The following is a 17,276-nucleotide window of genomic DNA, read 5'->3' on the forward strand; positions in this document are numbered from 1 at the left end:
AAAAAAAATAAGAGTGGGGTTTACCTCTGCACAATTCTCTATCTTCAGATGCTTGAGTACTTGATGCTAAGTACTACCAACTGTTTCTTTTATCAAAAGAGATTCATTCAAAAGAAAAACTGGCTCCAGTCATTTACACTCACGAAAAAATCCTAATAAAGTTTAAAAAGCAGCTCATTTAAAGGAAGATTTTAATTTCCCTGCAGAGAATGATTTTAAAGTCTCTCCTATAGATAGTCCGAATGATAAGCACCACCCTCCAGCAGATTTACAACTGAATAACAGGAAATCAAATCTACCTTTGATCAACAAAGGTGAATTTTCCATCCATGGCGTAGCGTGTAACAAACTCTGTGGGTTTAACTCGGATTTCTCCGTTAATTTGCGGAGCCGAGTGCGAATGGACGCGTCCTACCGCCACCAGGCAGCTAAAATAGGAGCTGTCCTGCTTGTCTGCTTCGCCTTCCCCCTCGGCTCCCACCTGACTAGTTGGCCAGCTGCGCATGTAGCCGGTGCAATGGACGGTGCAATACTTCTGTGACTCTAGAATGTCAGAAAAAAGAACCTAATCAATAAAATATAAAATCCTCCCATTGGTATAGTTTGTGAGAAGTGCACAGGAACTTCTTGAATCACCTTTCTTTTTAGAGGTATTGGCCTGGGTTTCCTTTTCTTCTTTCACAGGTATTTTGTTGTACTTCATACGGCAAAAGAAAGAGCGCCGAGCTCCTGAACACAACCGTGACGCACCGATGGGAAGGTCAGCCTGAACCTGCAGACCAGCTGCAGACACCCAGTGTGTTAAACACAGCGAATGTAACCTTTACAACATCGATTAGAAACATTAAAAGCTTTACTTTTAGCATCGATTAGCCGTTCACGAGGATGTGATTCAGAGGCTGACAGTTGCTCCTTCACTTTTCCCATGTCTTTGGGGTGTATGTAGTCAAACAGGCTCTGTCCGATCAACTCCGTCTAAAGTAAACACACACATCACCACAGACTTGGAAAAACAAAAGGCTCCCGTGTGGATAAAGCAAATATCAAAATCTCAAACAAAGCTAAGAAGTTAAATTACTGAGGACTGTTGCTCCAGGAGCACACCAGATGGTGTGTTAATCTGGAAGGGAGTCAGATTGTAAGGACACACTATTAATGTTATTAATATTTTCTTGTAAAAAGTATATATTCTTTTTGAACTTTTTACAATTTGTCACATTCAAATAGCTGCTTTTGAATGAGATCTAATGGACACACAAATGGAATAAACATGTTTACAAGGCAAGGCGTGCAACCAGAAGTATGGCAGATTAAGGTTTCAATAAGGATAAATTAAAATCACAAATGTACATTTAAAAAAAAAAAAAAAAAAACCCAACTTATAGAGTAAAATGTATTTATTTTACTTGCTATTCTACAGTATGTTCAGCATGGATAAGAAGCAGATTATGCGACAAATGTAAAAGTGTTACCCGACTATAATTTAATATCTTTGTGACGGACTCTGAGACAAAAACTATTTTCCCACGATCACAGCCCACTACAAACAGGAACCCATCTGCAGCCTGCACAACAGAGACAAGGAAAGAGCGACAGTCAGGATCTGCTCAAGACAAAAGGCACAAAACCATCAGGCCTTTAAAAAGCTCTTATACAACATAAATATAAATGTAACTCATATAGTTTAAAGGTATAGAGGACGATCTTTTATTTCCGGGTGGATCATCTAAGTAAGTGGCCCTCCTAATTGTCAATCATTCTGGTGATAAGGCCGTCATACGTGCTCGCCTCCCCGTTAGCTACCCGTTTCTGCACACGCACACTTTCAGGCGTACATGTTTGGTGAGCTACGGTTTCAGTCATTGAAGCTCACCTTTCTCAGCGCGGTTCTTTGAAAATGCCCGAGGGTCGTAAGAGAAAAAGTGTTTACGAAGTGTATAAGAACAGAAAGGCTTCAAAAGGGGCAGATTTATACTGGAATGCTTTGCATGGAGAACTTTCCTGGCAAAGCATTATGGGATTTGCTGTCACAGTGGCGCGCTAATAACAAAGATGGCATGGGCACCGCGCGTTGGAGGAGGAGTTACATGTTACATGACCAACGGGGAATAAAAAACAGTGATGATCTATCCGAACTGTCAGTTAACCGAGTTTGCTATTAATTCCACCATATAGTCCCCGCTCTATAAAGTGATTGAGGGATTTAGGGGTTAGGGCGATCGTGCAGACACAGTAAGCTTGTATGAGCTATAAGAACATCAACTTTTAAATAGAGCATGCACAAGGAGAAATGGGCTCATGCATGCTCTCGCACGCGTTTAATAGGCGTTCCCTCTCGGGAGCGGGTACAGGATTGTGCATGTGGATTTTTTTTTTTAAAGGAGAGGCCGGGTCTTTTCTAAAATTCTCAAAAATCCTCCACAATACCTTTAAACATATATAATATTTTGATCATTTGAATTACACAGTAAAACGTTTCTTACTATGTAATGTTTACCTTGAGGACAAGGTGTTTAAGCTCATCATCAGGAAGGAAGGACGGTTTGTAGCTCACTTCAGAAAAGGAGCTTGCTGAACCTGTAATTACAAACAATTAGTTAATTCAAAAAAAAAGAAGCAGGTTAAAAAATATTCAACATAAAGATTGAAAAAAAAAAGGAAGCAAAGAATTTTTCTCAGTTCTACCAGGAAATATAAAAATACAGTCTTAAACCTAAATATCACTTAACTAAACCTGGTAGTGCAGTAGGGTTTATTGTATTTGATAACAATAGACCATATATGTAATCTATACCTTTGAGGGATTTTAGGTGCTGCACTGCCATTCTGAGCACCGTGAGTTTGTCCAGTTTTCGAGACATAGGGTTACATGTAGGGATCATGGCTGAAAGCTTGTCGATCAGATTGTTCATCTTATCTCGTCTCCTCTTCTCTATTTGGCTGTGTGGTTCCCTGCAGAAACATTCAAGCAAAACCACATGATCGATCTCTGAAAGGCAACTCAAAACTAAACAATAATACACACTTTATTATAATTTACATCTTTGATGTCTACCTGTAGCATTTAATTTTGACATGTTGGTCCTCCCCGTCGGACCTAGGAAAGAGAAAAGAATCAAAAACACATAGGATCTATTTAAGTTGTTCCGGAGAACTGTACATAAACATGAGGTTAATTTAAAAATTTACCCGTTTTGGTCGTCTTCCATATCAGCATCATTAATTAAAGCCAATTTTGAATCCCTAAGAGGAAGATATAAATACCATTCAATCCTTCAGATGTTTCATTCATTGTGTTTATTTTTCAATCAGAGCAAGAGAACCAGGAATACTCACTGGTTGTCAGTGCTTCCCTTGCGCTTCCTTGGCATGTCCATGCTAAAGGACATACTAGATGTTAAGGATGGGGTCATCAAACTGGGGAGAGAATCGCTCGATTCATGCTTAACCAGCACATCATCTGAAACACAAACATTACACTTTTTAATGTTTAATTAAATCTTTATTTGCAACATGGCCTGGGCAGTTTATCAGTGTCAGGGTAAGAGGTTAAAAAGTACCACTTTCAAAATTGATAAAATTCCCAGGATTTAAAGTCGTTATAATCAGCGACCAGAAAAAAATAAATAAATAAAACAAACTGTATGGCATTGGAAATTAAACTTCAAGATTAGCTACTGCACACTGCCAATCAACTGGCTGATAGAGAGCTAAGGAACGTTTCCCTTAAAGAAAAAAAATAATCAGAAGCCATCTATTTCTTTTTAAGTTTTTTGGGGTTTTTTTATTTTTAAAAAAAGCCTTTATTTCATAGTGTTTAAAAAAATTTGATATCTTCACGCTCAGTAATGAACACATTGAATCAAAACCATCAATTTCCAGTATGACCCATCAGAATAGTTGGATAACAATATCTGAACATGTTGGGGAAATCCCAAGCTGAAATCCCACTAAAATCTTTCTCTATTGTTTAAACACAAACACACACACACAAAAAATGAGATTACACACTGTGTTATATCAATATGAGTCATGGGTGTGCTCCATATTTTCTTAAATAAATCAATGGATAGGTTTTGCTTTGTCGTTATCTTATCAAACTCTCACTAATTTCCTCTCTCATTCCTCCCTAAAATTTTTAATCTCCAGCACAGATTTGTTTTAAAAGATTCAAAATTAATCTTTGTAAAAGATTAATTAAAGCCTTATTGTATTTATTCATCTATTTTTGTGGCAATCAAAGGTTGATTAATTGTGCTTGGGATCATTGTTCTGCTTGGTAACCCAACCAAAAACCAAACAAACATTTAATTGCACGGCTGTTCAAGAGCCGGCCTGAATATAACTCATTAATTTAAGCCTTGGTAATGTTTTTGTGTTACAGTGTCTCCATCTACAGCAAAAGGCAACTATCCTTTGGTGCCGAGGTGTGTCAGGATGATGGTCGGATTTGGTGTAAATCTACCCCAGCAGAAAGCATCAATGCTGGACAGTGTGCAGTGAAAGACCAGGCTCTGTGCTGGAGGTCAGTGAGGATGACAAACAGTCCTTTAAAACTTTTTTTTTTTTTTATAAAGCCACTTAAAGAGAGCATTCATTACTGCAACCAGTCCCTGATTGGCTGCCGTATCGCGATTTTATAGAAAAGTTCGGCTCGTTTCAACTTCAGCAACCACCTCTCCTCTCTCTCCATGCGGTGCTGCTGTTTGACAACATCTACGCTCTTTCTAGAAGGTGAGAAAGGAGCAGCGAACGTTCTCACCGCGTGGAGTTCACCGCCCTTCACTGCGAGGTTTTATAGGAATTTTATCTGAATCTAGCACATTCGCTGTGGACACGGCGTCAAGTTATTCCAACCACTTTTGGCAATGTTCACGGCTGTAAAATCTTTATTTCATTTGTGGTTAACAGTTCTAGCTCTGCGGCTCCTTGGATTCCAAAAACCGTAAAAAAAAAAAATAAAAAAATCATACAGATATCACTGACTTTTTATTCCGCTTTTGAATTTCTAAGCATCAACATCTGATGTGTTTTTTGGCCAAATTTATGTTGCAATACTGGTTGTATTTCTTTCCCGTTTTCAAATAACAGAACTGGCAGTATGCAGGTCTGGGTGTGGCAAATTAAGCTGAACCAAGGAATCCAGTTTACCACTGTTAATTCTTTATTTAAGAAGAACGCTCACTTAAAACCGAAGTATTAATGTTATCAATCAATCCCGAAAAGTTGAAAAAAGTAAAAAAAACAAACCACTGGACTTTGTTTTCCAAGTGCGAAGATATTTCGCCTCCCATCCAGGAAGCTTTCTCAATTCATTATGTCGGGATTAGAGTTGAGTTCAGGCTTCATAGAGTAGCCCAACAAAGCCTTGTTATGTTATGTTAATACTGGACACTGCAAAAGCTGAGAGTAAACAGAGGGAATGCATCAGTTTTGCGGTCCTTAATGTTTTAAAAGTTTCTCCATCTTGAACCCATCTGGTTTAAATGAATGCGTCTTGCTGAACTTAGTGACAGCCTGGTAAGATAACCCAGCCATTTTAAAAAGGTGGACTTGGGAAGCAAAGGCCTATAAGACGTACAGGATCAATGTTTCCCACCTCAAAGTCAGAGCATGAAATATCTAAAATACCAGATAAGCAAAAATAATCCACCTGTGTTAGCTAGGATTCCAAAATAAACTGTAAAAACCAGCCTGGAAGTAAGTTTCACTGGGATACAAAACTTTACTTGAAGCTCTGCATATTGATGTGGACTGACGGGATAAACTAGCTAAATAATCTCTGCAAATTGGACAGTAAAAAATAACTTTATATGTCCTTTGTTTCTAAACCTCTATCAGGGTAGTTCTGAAAGGACGTTGCATGTTTTCTTTAAACCAGTTTAATGGATTTCTATAAGTGTTCTCTGTGTTCTTTACAACATTTGTATATTGAGTAGAGATTAGATATGGATCAAAATACCCATGCTGTTGTAGGGTAACCATATTAAGAGAAGTAGTTTTTTTTATCTTAATCTTTATACTTCAATGAGCTTCTGAAAACAATAAGGAGAAAAACTTAAGAGAGTGACAGAAGGAAGACTGAACAATGGGAGTTATAGATGGCACCTATTTTTAACCATGAGCCAAACAGCCTTTATCAGATCAGCCGAGACCTGACTTCTAATCCGCCTCACTCTGCAAGTTTACAAGTCTGCAAAGAAGACGAGCAGCTGAATGGATTCCAGGCAGTAAATACATCATTCCAATAAAGCCAACCGCCTTCTCACCAGCTCACACATCTACTTACCTAGCTTGTTTGCCGAATAATGGCTGCACCTATACACTGTGCCTCATTTTAGTAATACTTTAAGAACATGCAATTTGGTAAAAGTCTAATTTCATAAAACTAATCATTGCTAAGATTTTCTTTAGCTATGCATGCATGTATGAATACCTTAAAACAATACAACATCATAAGATGTAAAGAAAAGTAAAAACAATCAGCACAGTAAACAGTAGCTTAGATTCTGCAGCTCAGAACTGAATCTAAAAAACTCCAGAAAAAAAGGCTTTAAATTCAAAATGAAAGCAGCATTCTCTTCAACAGAATTAGCACTCATTGTCTATTATTTTCTCTTCCACATTTCTAATTTAACTTAAGCCACCAAAACTTAAATATTTCACTCTACTTGTCTGAAACCAACTGCTTTACAATATGTTGGACATGCAGAACAATTCCATGCTTTGATGGCTCCATAAATCTAACACAAAGTGCCTTAAACCGTTGTGGACAAACCCATCCTTTCATTTATTATGAAACATCACCAAACCTCTATCCTCTACCTCTGCTCTTTTTATTCAGATTAATCCAAAAACATATTTGGACACGTTAAGTGCACGGCTGTTCAAGAGCAGGCCTGAATATACCGCATTAATTTAAGCCTTGGTAATGTTTTTGTTGTTACCCAGTGTCTCCATCTACAGCAAAAGGTACTGGTAACTATCCACTTGTGCCACTGAGCAAACTAACTGCAAGGTAGGGCTGAACAATATGAGAAAGTTATGCAGTGATACAGGTTTTTTCACACTGAGACGTTGGCATCAGCTGAAATAAACCGCATCATGTCAAAGCCGCCTTACTCCCAAAGCAAACATGGGAGTAAACAAGTAAAGCTGCTTGTCTTTGTCTCTTTCTAAAGTAGCTGTAGATTATTGGCAACCAAGTTAGCAGTAGGCTACTCACGATGCTGTTTGATACAAATAAGGAGAACATGGCAGAACTGAAACAGGCAGCAAGCAGTCACAGTGACAAAGCATTGAAATGAAAACAGACAGAAACCACATTGGGTTCACAAACAAGTGAACCGAGGGTCATTTTATTTAGGGAGGCGAGCCTTTTTACCAAGTCAGATGTGCTTTCAAACCTGACATATCCAAACAAACTATCTAAGGAAACAAAATCTGGTCCATTTGAAATGGATCCAACCTCCAGAGATAATGTGAAAACACCCTCAGAGCTTCTGTGATCATGGTTCTTATCTGTCATATTTATGCTTCCTGTACTAATACAGTTTTTGCTTAACAAAAGGGAAGGAAAATGATCGTCCAATTTTACAACCAGGAAGTTCTGCTTATTTGTTAGCCTGGCTGGCAAAACTTACTTAAATATGGCGTAAACAAGACGACCAGTATGCAATGGAGTAGTAGAGCCTGATTCAAAGAGGGGACCAGGGCATGACTAATAGAGTCATGGTAGGAACCAATCAGATAACTGCAGATGTGGAGCTAAATGTCTTTTAGAAATGGAAACAACAGCCTGTTGTTGACATTTTAAAGATATCTCCAGCTTACTCAAAGCAAAATGAAGGGCATTGTTAAAACATCGCTACGTTCACAAACTGTGCAGTGAAAACACATAAATCTGTCTTAATGGCAAAGTTTGATGCTTGTAACCCTCACACTAAAACTATTAACATAGGTACTTTTAATTCCTTTTTCCTCAGGCAGGAACAATAAATAAGCATCTTTAAAATACATTTATATATATAAAATAGTATTATTTAAAAATATATAAAATAAACTTAAAAGTAGTAATGCGTTTTTAAGGAATACAATTTTCACTACTTCATGGAATCAATATAGTAGGGGTGTAAATAATAATCGTTTTGTATCGATGTATCTATCCAACAGCAGACGATCCGATGCATCGATACGTCCGCAGGAGTATCGAATCATGTTTTTTTTTTTCCTCCATTCTATTCTTATCTATTTGCTCCTGGACGTAATTCTCCCTCCCGTGCTGCGGTGACGCTAAACCTATTTTGCCCTCCTACCTCGCCTCCTGGTTATACTCCTGCAGCAGTGTGTTGCAGTAAGCTTGACACAGACATTTATGATTTATGCTCAATATTGAAGCGTGGTCTGTGTTATACAATGTGGGTCTAGATACGGCCGAGGCCGAGAGGAAGAGGGGGTGAGTTTAGTCCGACGACGGAGTGACATGAGGGCCAAAAAGAGCAGAGATCCAGGTGGAAAAAGGGTCCCAGCATTCTCCCGCACCACACTCTTCTAGCTGGTCAAACTTCACGAGTTGTTTTCCGCAATTTTGTTCATAAAAACAAAACAAGCCGGCCTCCTGTCTGCGGCAAGCTACAATTTGGGAGAGGTGCAGTGGAGCATCTGTGGAGGGGGCGGGGACGTCTGGAGCCAAGGTATTGCATTGCACTCATTGCACTGATTTTGTGCAGTATTTTTTTGATGCAAGGCCTTTCAGAATCTATAACACAGGGGTATTATTATTTTTCAGTGAATGAGGATAATAGGAATAGGTGGAGTGCAACTTTTCTATTTCTGTTATTTGCTGTTGTTTCTAAAAAAAAAAAAAAAAATGCATAACGGTATTACAGCTTTCATTGATTTATTTCAAATTTGAAAAAAAAAAAGAACCAATTACTCGAATCGAAACGTATTGTGGTGTATTCTTGAGTATCGAAAAATAATTGAATCGTTGGGTCAGGAAATCGATACTGAATCGAATTGCCATGATGGGTGTGATTTACACCCCTACGTGATNATATATAAAATAGTATTATTTAAAAATATATAAAATAAACTTAAAAGTAGTAATGCGTTTTTAAGGAATACAATTTTCACTACTTCATGGAATCATTATAGTAGGGGTGTAAATAATAATCGTTTTGTATCGATGCATCGATCCAACAGCAGACGATCCGATGCATCGATACGTCCGCAGGAGTATCGATTCATGTTTTTTTTTTCCTCCAGTCTATTCTTATCCATTTGCTCCTGGACGTAATTCTCCCTCCCGTGCTGCGGTGGCGCTAAACCTATTTTGCCCTCCTACCTCACCTCCTGGTTATACTCCTGCAGCATTGTGTCGCAGTAAGCTTGACACAGACATTTGTGATTTATGCTCAATATTGAAGCGTGGTCTGTGTTATACACTGTGGGTCTAGATACGGCCGAGGCTGTGAGGAAATGGGGGTGAGTTTAGTCCAACGACGGAGGGACATGATGGCTAAAAAGAGCGGAGATCCAGGTGGAAAAAGGGTCCCAGCGTTCTCGCGCACCCCGCTCTTCTAGCTTGTCAAACTTCACGAGTTGTTTTCCGCGATTTCGTTCATAAAAACAAAACAAGCCGGCCTCATGTTTGCAGCACTGTCTGCGGTCAGCTACAATTTGGGAGAGGAGCAGCGGAGCATCTGTGGAGGGGGCGGGGACGTCTGGAGCCAAGGTATTGCATTGCACTCATTACATTGATTTTGTGCAGTATTTTTTGATGCAAGCCCTTTCAGAATCTATAACGCAGGGGTATTTTAGTTTTTTTCAGTGAATGAGGATAATAGGAATAGGTGGAGTGCAACTTTTCTACTTCTGTTATTTGCTGTTGTTTCTAAAAGAAAAATGCATAACGATATTACAGCTTTCATTGATTTATTTCAAATTTGAAAAAAAAAAAGAACCAATTAATCGAAACGTATCGTGGTGTATTCTTGAGTATCGAAAAATAATCGAATCGTTGGGTCAGGAAATCGACACTGAATCGAATCGCCATGATGGGTGTGATTTACACCCCTACGTGATAGTGTTTGTCGCATATTTAAAAAAAGATAAAGTTCCATCTAATTTCAGCACAAACACTGGTTAAGCTGAAAATTGCACTGAGATTAAAGTCAGAATTCTGAGAAAAAAAATCTGAATTCTGAGAAAAAAGTCAGAACTACACTGACTTTTAATACGAGTAACAGCTGTGGAAATTGTGCTTTTAAACACATTCACCTTCCTACTTGCATATACACGTGAGAAAAGCACTGTGAAAACGTGAACCCTGCGCCCTTCAGACTATCATCGACCCACCCTGAGCGTTTGCAGGCAGGTGAACATATGCATAACCGTGCTGCCAGCTGACAGAGAGTCAGCTTTGACAGCAGGCGTGAAGTGACCAATGATTAGCAAATAGAAAAAAAAAAAAAAAAAAGTGTTGAATGGAAAAAAAACTAAAACTCTTTAACTGCTGCGGAGAATGAGGGATGACAAGCAGGAATGTATTTATCTCTAAGTTAACTTTAACCTGCTTGTTTCGATGATGACAGCATATTAACTAGTGCAAGATACGTTTTTGGCACTCATTTAAGTTTATTTAAGACTGACTTATTTTACTGATTGAGCCACTAATTTAGGTGTTTATCTACCAAGAAGGTGGTGATTATTTACAAAGGAAACGGATAGAGGAGATATGCCATTAAGGATCATTCCGTCAAACACCCTCTAAAAAAAGAAATATTTAAAAAAATTATTTTAACAAAAACCTTTTGATGTAAAAGTAAAACTGCAAAAAGCAAAAGTATACCCATTTATTAAAATAATTATGCCTTAATTTTTCAGTAGCTGTAACCCAGAGCGATTTTCAGTTTTTATTCACAGTACATAGCTGTGACAGATCATCCTATTATCCTACATCCGTCTCCCACATATACTGAATAACCTGCAGCAAAACCTCTATATGCAAATTGAACAAGGTTATTAAATGGTGTTTGCGTAAACAACAATGATGTTTTTCAGATGAGTCAGCTCTGGTCTCGCTCCTCTCATATTAGTCATCAGCTTCAGCCTCCAGAACCAACTGATCTGACTTCAGGTTAAATGGAAACACCAGAAAGTCATCTCCTGCAGATGAGATACTATGTGACTATATCCTTTCAACAGCAGGAAAATTTATGTTTTTTGTTGCATAATTACCGTACATAGATTGAAAAGATCTTTTTTATTTTTATTTTTTTACATTTCCCTTTGGCTGTAAGACTGCAAATTCTCCACTGGATTAGGCTTTTTTTTAATTCAACTTTGCAGCTGCATACATACCAAATCCTCCATTTACAAAAAAATCCCAACAAAACCAGATTTAGGGGTTTAAAACATTAACATTAGTATTTTGAGAAAATAAAAATGCTTTATAAGGCTTCTGTAATTTTAGTTGCGTTTTTACCAACTGGATGATGCATCTGTTATTTTTCTTTTTTCCCCTATTCTACTTATTTATGTCTTTGATTCTTTGTTTTTTTATCCTTTGCTTCACAAATGACTGAAATTTAAGCAATATTGCTGCAAAAAATACGAAATTATTCTGCATATTCCAGTTAGAATTATTTAACTCAAAGTGATCCACAAAAATTTAATTTTTCCCCTCTTCAGTTATTTATTTAGCCACACCTGTATAACATTATGGAAAGTCAGGTTTTTAGTCATATTGTCTGCTAGTATAGTATGCTGTCTGCCTCCTGTTGCCAAATTTCTGAAGTTTTAAACAGCTATAACTTATCAAAAGTGAATTCTCTCACCTGATCATCCAGGTTTCCGGTGGTATAACATATTTCCAATTGCCTAATGTATCTTTCCAATAAGTAAGGTACTGGGAACTATGTTGTGGCTCCTTTGCGTTTACAGGGAAGTGGCGGCCTAGTGGTTTGGGCGTAGGGCTTTGAATCCTGAGGCTCTGAGTTCGAGCCCCAATGCCACAGACTGCCACTCTTGGTCTCTGAGCAAGACCCTTAACCCCTGATTGCTCCCTGGGCGCCCCACGATGGCAGCCCACTGCTCCCCAAGGGGATGATTTAAATGTAGAAGTAAATCTCTCCAAAGTCAGATCAATAAAGTTCAGTTATTACTATTAGAGACTAGAGCACTGGCCAGTTAGATTCATCCCTTTTGTCAGCATTCCATTAAAACAATATTTTCCCACAGTAAACCTCACAAACAGTAACTAACCCACATTTTTTAAAAGCAATTATTACAAAAAAAAATGCAAAAACCTTAAATCTAAACCTGGAAAATCTCAATCTGGAATGTTTTGGACCCTCTCATAAAGGCGGCTTATGAAAAAGATCTGAACATTTCTTTATTTCCTTTAAGATGTTGTATTTAAATATATTTTAAACGTGTTTGTTTTCAGTTATCTGTTTTCTTCCCACTTAGACTTTAACTCAACTTTATTCATCCCTTGGGATTACTCCTTCAGGGAAAAGTACAAAGAGTTAAAGCAAACTGCCATTGTGTATAGTACAGAGTATATGTGGTACAAAAAAACATTAAAGAAAATAAGAAAAAAGTTGTAATGTCCTGGAATGTTTCTCTTAGATATAAAAATATATGCACAGTAGAGAGCTAAGGAAAGACTACACAGTAGTTGACTTGGGTTATTGCAATTGTACTGACCTAATAAATAAGTAAAAATATTACAGATTACAATTGACAAGCTTGGGAAACTGTAACACAAACTGCTTCTTTCAGGATGAGGTATTTATTTATTTTTTTACCTTTTCCTTTAAACTTAAACATAATTCACAGCATGGTCCAGAACATCCAGTTCTAAACCCAGAGCTGGTTTATGTCACATTAAAGGAGGACTGCCTTTCACAGGCTCATTATGAGCTACTTTAAAGCTTAAAACCAATAAACAGAGCCCAACTCTTCCTGACGTTAATAGAGGCGATCGATGTAAAGCCTTTAAAGTGCTGTGTAATAACTGGAACCACCTCTGTTGGCAAATATGTTAAATCTATCCAACATTGACAAGATGTTCTGAGGAATGCCACCTTAAATAAAGGCTTCTTTGGAGAGAGGGCGATAAACACAGGCCTCAGTGCTACTAAGCTAGCTTTGTTGTGTTTAATACTGGTTAACATTAATAGAGGTGAAGAAAAATAAATTTTACTAGTTAATAGCTTTTTAAATTTTGGACGTGTTTAGGTTGCGAAACCCTTCTGGTGTGACAAACAAGGTCGTGCGGCCGTTACATAAATGGCGTAGCGTTAGAGGGCGAGCTTGCTCTACTGATCTACTGACCTAGTTTCGGAATAGCGCAAACTCCCCAGTTGAGCGGGGGCGACAAACTGGCACTAAACACCTCTGCATCTCACCTTCTAAGCCCCCCAGACCTCGATACGAGGCAGAAACCTCCCAAGCAGCCCGCATACGTGAGCATTAATAATAGTAATAGCGTCCGTGATGTTTTTAATTACCTGCCGGTTCGCTTCCCGCTCTGTCACCGCCGCCGCGGCCAGCCGCTGCGCTCTGTTCCGACATGGCTGAAGCCGGAGCCGGTGCGCTGGGGCCCAGGACTCCAATACATGGATGAGGCAGTCGACGACCCCCGGTTAATCAGGACAGGGTTGTGTTAGTGTCGTTTAATGTTGTAAAGCTGATTTGATAAACGTGCCTGTGGTCGAAATAAGAAGGAAATAAATAATAATGAGGGGATTGGAAACGTGACCAAAATTACCGGCGTGCAATGAGAGAAGCGCAAGGGGAGGGGAGGGGGGGATGCGGAAACTAGAGGATAGGCTCCTCCCACCGGCTCACCTCTGCTGCCTGGTTCAGATGGCTAAATAACGCATCTTTACTTAATAAGTCACATTTCTATTTGGATTTGAAATTCTTAATGTTTGTTATGAAAATCAAACCAACCACAACCTTTATCAAGGTACGAAAGAGGATTAGGGCCGCTGAAAAAATTTAAAAAAGTTCACTGATTTTGAAATTTTATTTCAGTATAACATGAGAAAAAGGTCAGAATTCTGACTCTAATCTCAGAATTCTGACTTTTTTCTCAGAAATCTGAGTTTTTTTCTCAGAATTTTAACTTTAATCTCAGAATTCTGACTTTTTTCACAGAATTCAGACTTTTTTCTCAGAATTCTGACTTTTATCTTAGAATTCTAACTTTTTTCTCTGAATTCTGACTTTTTTCTCAGAATTCTAAATGAAGTCTGACAGCTAACAAACATGTTAGCATCAAGCCTTAGCCATAGACTAAACTAGCTCTCTTGTTTTAATAACCTGCTCTTCCATTTAAGAAATAGCATCACTTTTTACGTGCCCTCGGGCACCTAATTCCGTCATTTTCCACTAATGTGTTACCGGCCATCCAAAACAACTCACATCTTTGTCAGTGAAGCTGAGTGCTCCCACATCTCCTCCCTCATGGTGCACATCTATATTAAGATCCAAAATTCTGAGAATTTTCCTTCAGTGGCCCTAATCCTCTTCCGTACTCTTCCGTATGTAACAAATTATGAAAATCACTTGTTAACTTATTCAAAACTTGTTTTTTTATCTGTCAGGGTTTACAGTGACAAGTTCAGTTTAGAAAAAAATATTTATGGCAGGGTATCGACTCAATTACAATTGTCAAGATTTAAAATCGATTTTTTTTTCTGGAATCCGATTTCAAAATTACATTTATGCATTACAGTAATGGTACTTAAAATTATCCATTGCTATAAGAATCAATATGCAAATCGATTCTGAATAGGAAAATTTATGCTTTTTGTTTTTAAACAAAACCATAACAATTATTTCATGATAGGCTTTAAAGAGTTTAAATATATTTATGATGGAAATGTCCACCTGTCCTTAGCTGGGTTAACCAAAAACTGGGCATTTATTCAACTGTAGCTTCCAGCTACTATACCAAGGTTTTGCTTCAATATTTCTGTTTTATAAATTTTATCATGTTTTACATGAGACAAAACACCCAAACACAGTGTTATGCTGTCATGCCCTGTTGCAGTCGTCCTTCTCAGACCTTAAGCTTCCCCATTTTTTAGTTTTTTTATGAAAATGGAAAGCATGATTGTGGCAAAGTTAACAAGATATTGTTAATAATGACGCTGAATAACAGCTAAAAATATTAATTTTAGTTTATAATTTCCTTCTTCATGTGTATTCAAACTCTAATATTTCATATAACTTAATGAGTTATAAGTTGTACCGCAGGTGTCTTTATAAAAATCAGAATTCCTTTATTAATCACTTGTAGGAAATTATTTTCTTGCGGTGCAACCGTTTACAGAAGAGAGAAAAATAAGATTTTAAGTATAATAGAGCAAAATTAACTATAGTATAATAAGACAGAATAAAACAGGTAAAATTACAACCCACACAATAAAATTACACCCTCCCCATATAAACGGTGTAAAATAAGATATATGAATAAAATACGGATCACATTATATACGGTCAACAGTATTTACAATTTACAGTGCTGCTCAGTACCAAATTACAGTTATTGTACATGATTGTGTTGTTACGCATGGTCAAGTAATGAAATAAATAGATAGTAAGTAATTAAATTAAATTACTTTCAGAGAGATGAATAATACAGTTTGATGGAAACAGGCAGAAATGACTTCCTGTGGTGCTCTGTGGTGCAGCGTGATGAAATAAGTATTGAAAAGCATAAAACATAAAAGTTTAATTAGACACAAATGTAATAAAAGTAAGAAAATGTGAAGAAATTAATGGGCTAGTCTGCAACTGCCAGCACACAAGATGATGCATGCGCAGATACTTTTTAAGCATGATCCACTCAATTTTTTTTTATATGCATTTGATTTATTTTCTCCTTATAATTATGTCAAAGACGGAGGCATTGAAGATCAGGTGTTGCCTTTTGAGGCCGCAAAGATAAGCCTCAGTTTAATTTCAATGCTGTGAATTCACCAATCAGAGTTCGAAAGCATTGGCATTCTCATTACATAAGGGCTCTGAATGTGTATCGACAGTGTATCTAACACTGTGACTAAACATATATGTAGATACTGCAGCCGAATACATTATTCAGTGTACTTCCTATTCATAAACCTAGATTTCAGATGTATACTTCTGCCTAATTTTATACTATTCATTTCTATTTGGCTCTTTATGCTTTTTATCTTATCCTATTTATTTTAGAAATATATTTTGAATGTTCTCCTTTTCCCTCCGGAAATTAATAAAGTCATCTTGAATCATGAATTACTCTTTCCTGACCTAAAGCAGTGAACCTTTAGTGGATGAAAAATAAGGTTTCAAGTTCTACTTGGCAACTATTCCATAAAGTGGGGTTGAGATCAAATTCAAGCCCATAGCTCTGCATTAGAAATATTGGGCTTTTAAGTTTTTTATTCTAATTTTAAATTGTTCTCATTGGCTGTGAGCTGAAAACTATTACGACAAATAGAATTAAAGGCATGAAGAAATCGGTTATATGTTTGGATATGAAAGCTCCCCTTTATTTGAGCAAACACAGGTGTTGCAGGGGAGCCTCCTCAAGAAAAGACAAGATAAAGAACAAGGAGAGGAAAGAAAAGTTTGTTTATATAGCAGATTTTAGCGGCATGACAATTCAAGTGCTGTACATAAGATGTACAGAAAAGTACATTAAAGTGGCTTAAAGGCAACAAAGTAATTGAAGACAAAAAATTATTTATTAATATACAATGATTGAATTAAAATTACAAAAAGATAAAATGTTTCATTATAAGAAGAAAGGAAAGCCAGGCTGATGTTTAGATAACACACTCAAAGGTCACTGTCTAAGCAAATATGTTTTTAATCTTGATTAATGGCAAATTAGGATTTCTGTGGGTTGCATTTATAAATTTTTTAGTTTGTTCCAGATTAGTGGAGTTAAAAGCTACGTCTCTGTGTTTAGTTCTGGATCTGAATATGCAGAGAAGGTTTGAGCCAGAAAATCTGAGATGTCAAGGTGAATGATAGATTGATAAATTTGTAATTTATTTTAGAGCTAATCCCTTCAGTGATTTGTAGACTAGCAGATGAATTTTACAGTCAGTTTTTTTTTTCCATCCTGACTAGCTACCCTTGGCAAAGCAAAAGTGTTGGGCAGAGCACGGCACTCAGATTCCAATTCTGTTGCCATAATGCTGAACACTACAGGGGGGAAAAAAGTATCTTACAGTCTATTTCAGAGAAGGGGAGCCAATGTAAAGCTT

At 37.4% G+C, this 17,276-nt stretch overlaps 1 protein-coding gene across 3 annotated transcripts in view; it reads right to left on the reverse strand.

Annotated features, from left to right (window-relative positions):
• Window positions 1–13,808, reverse strand: part of LOC107104192 (aryl hydrocarbon receptor nuclear translocator-like protein 2) — a 25,465-nt gene extending 11,657 nt beyond the window's left edge. The window contains exons 1-11 of one of the 3 annotated variants that reach the window (XM_015404138.1): window positions 13,521–13,808; window positions 3,337–3,460; window positions 3,190–3,243; window positions 3,056–3,097; window positions 2,795–2,952; window positions 2,498–2,577; window positions 1,473–1,565; window positions 1,079–1,120; window positions 858–975; window positions 637–783; window positions 300–543 (exon numbers count right to left, since the gene is read on the reverse strand). In XM_015404138.1, the coding sequence (XP_015259624.1) occupies window positions 300–543; window positions 637–783; window positions 858–975; window positions 1,079–1,120; window positions 1,473–1,565; window positions 2,498–2,577; window positions 2,795–2,952; window positions 3,056–3,097; window positions 3,190–3,243; window positions 3,337–3,460; window positions 13,521–13,584 (1,166 nt within the window). In that variant the 5' untranslated portion in view covers window positions 13,585–13,808. The remainder of the gene's footprint in view (window positions 1–299; window positions 544–636; window positions 784–857; window positions 976–1,078; window positions 1,121–1,472; window positions 1,566–2,497; window positions 2,578–2,794; window positions 2,953–3,055; window positions 3,098–3,189; window positions 3,244–3,336; window positions 3,461–13,520) is intronic. The other 2 variants (XM_015404146.1, XM_015404152.1) reach the window with 2 other exon arrangements.
• Between the last annotated feature and the right edge of the window lie 3,468 nt (window positions 13,809–17,276).

The sequence above is a fragment of the Cyprinodon variegatus genome, unplaced genomic scaffold, assembly GCF_000732505.1.
Source record: "Cyprinodon variegatus isolate N-32 unplaced genomic scaffold, C_variegatus-1.0 Scaffold35, whole genome shotgun sequence".
In the NCBI taxonomy this organism is placed as follows: domain Eukaryota; kingdom Metazoa; phylum Chordata; class Actinopteri; order Cyprinodontiformes; family Cyprinodontidae; genus Cyprinodon; species Cyprinodon variegatus.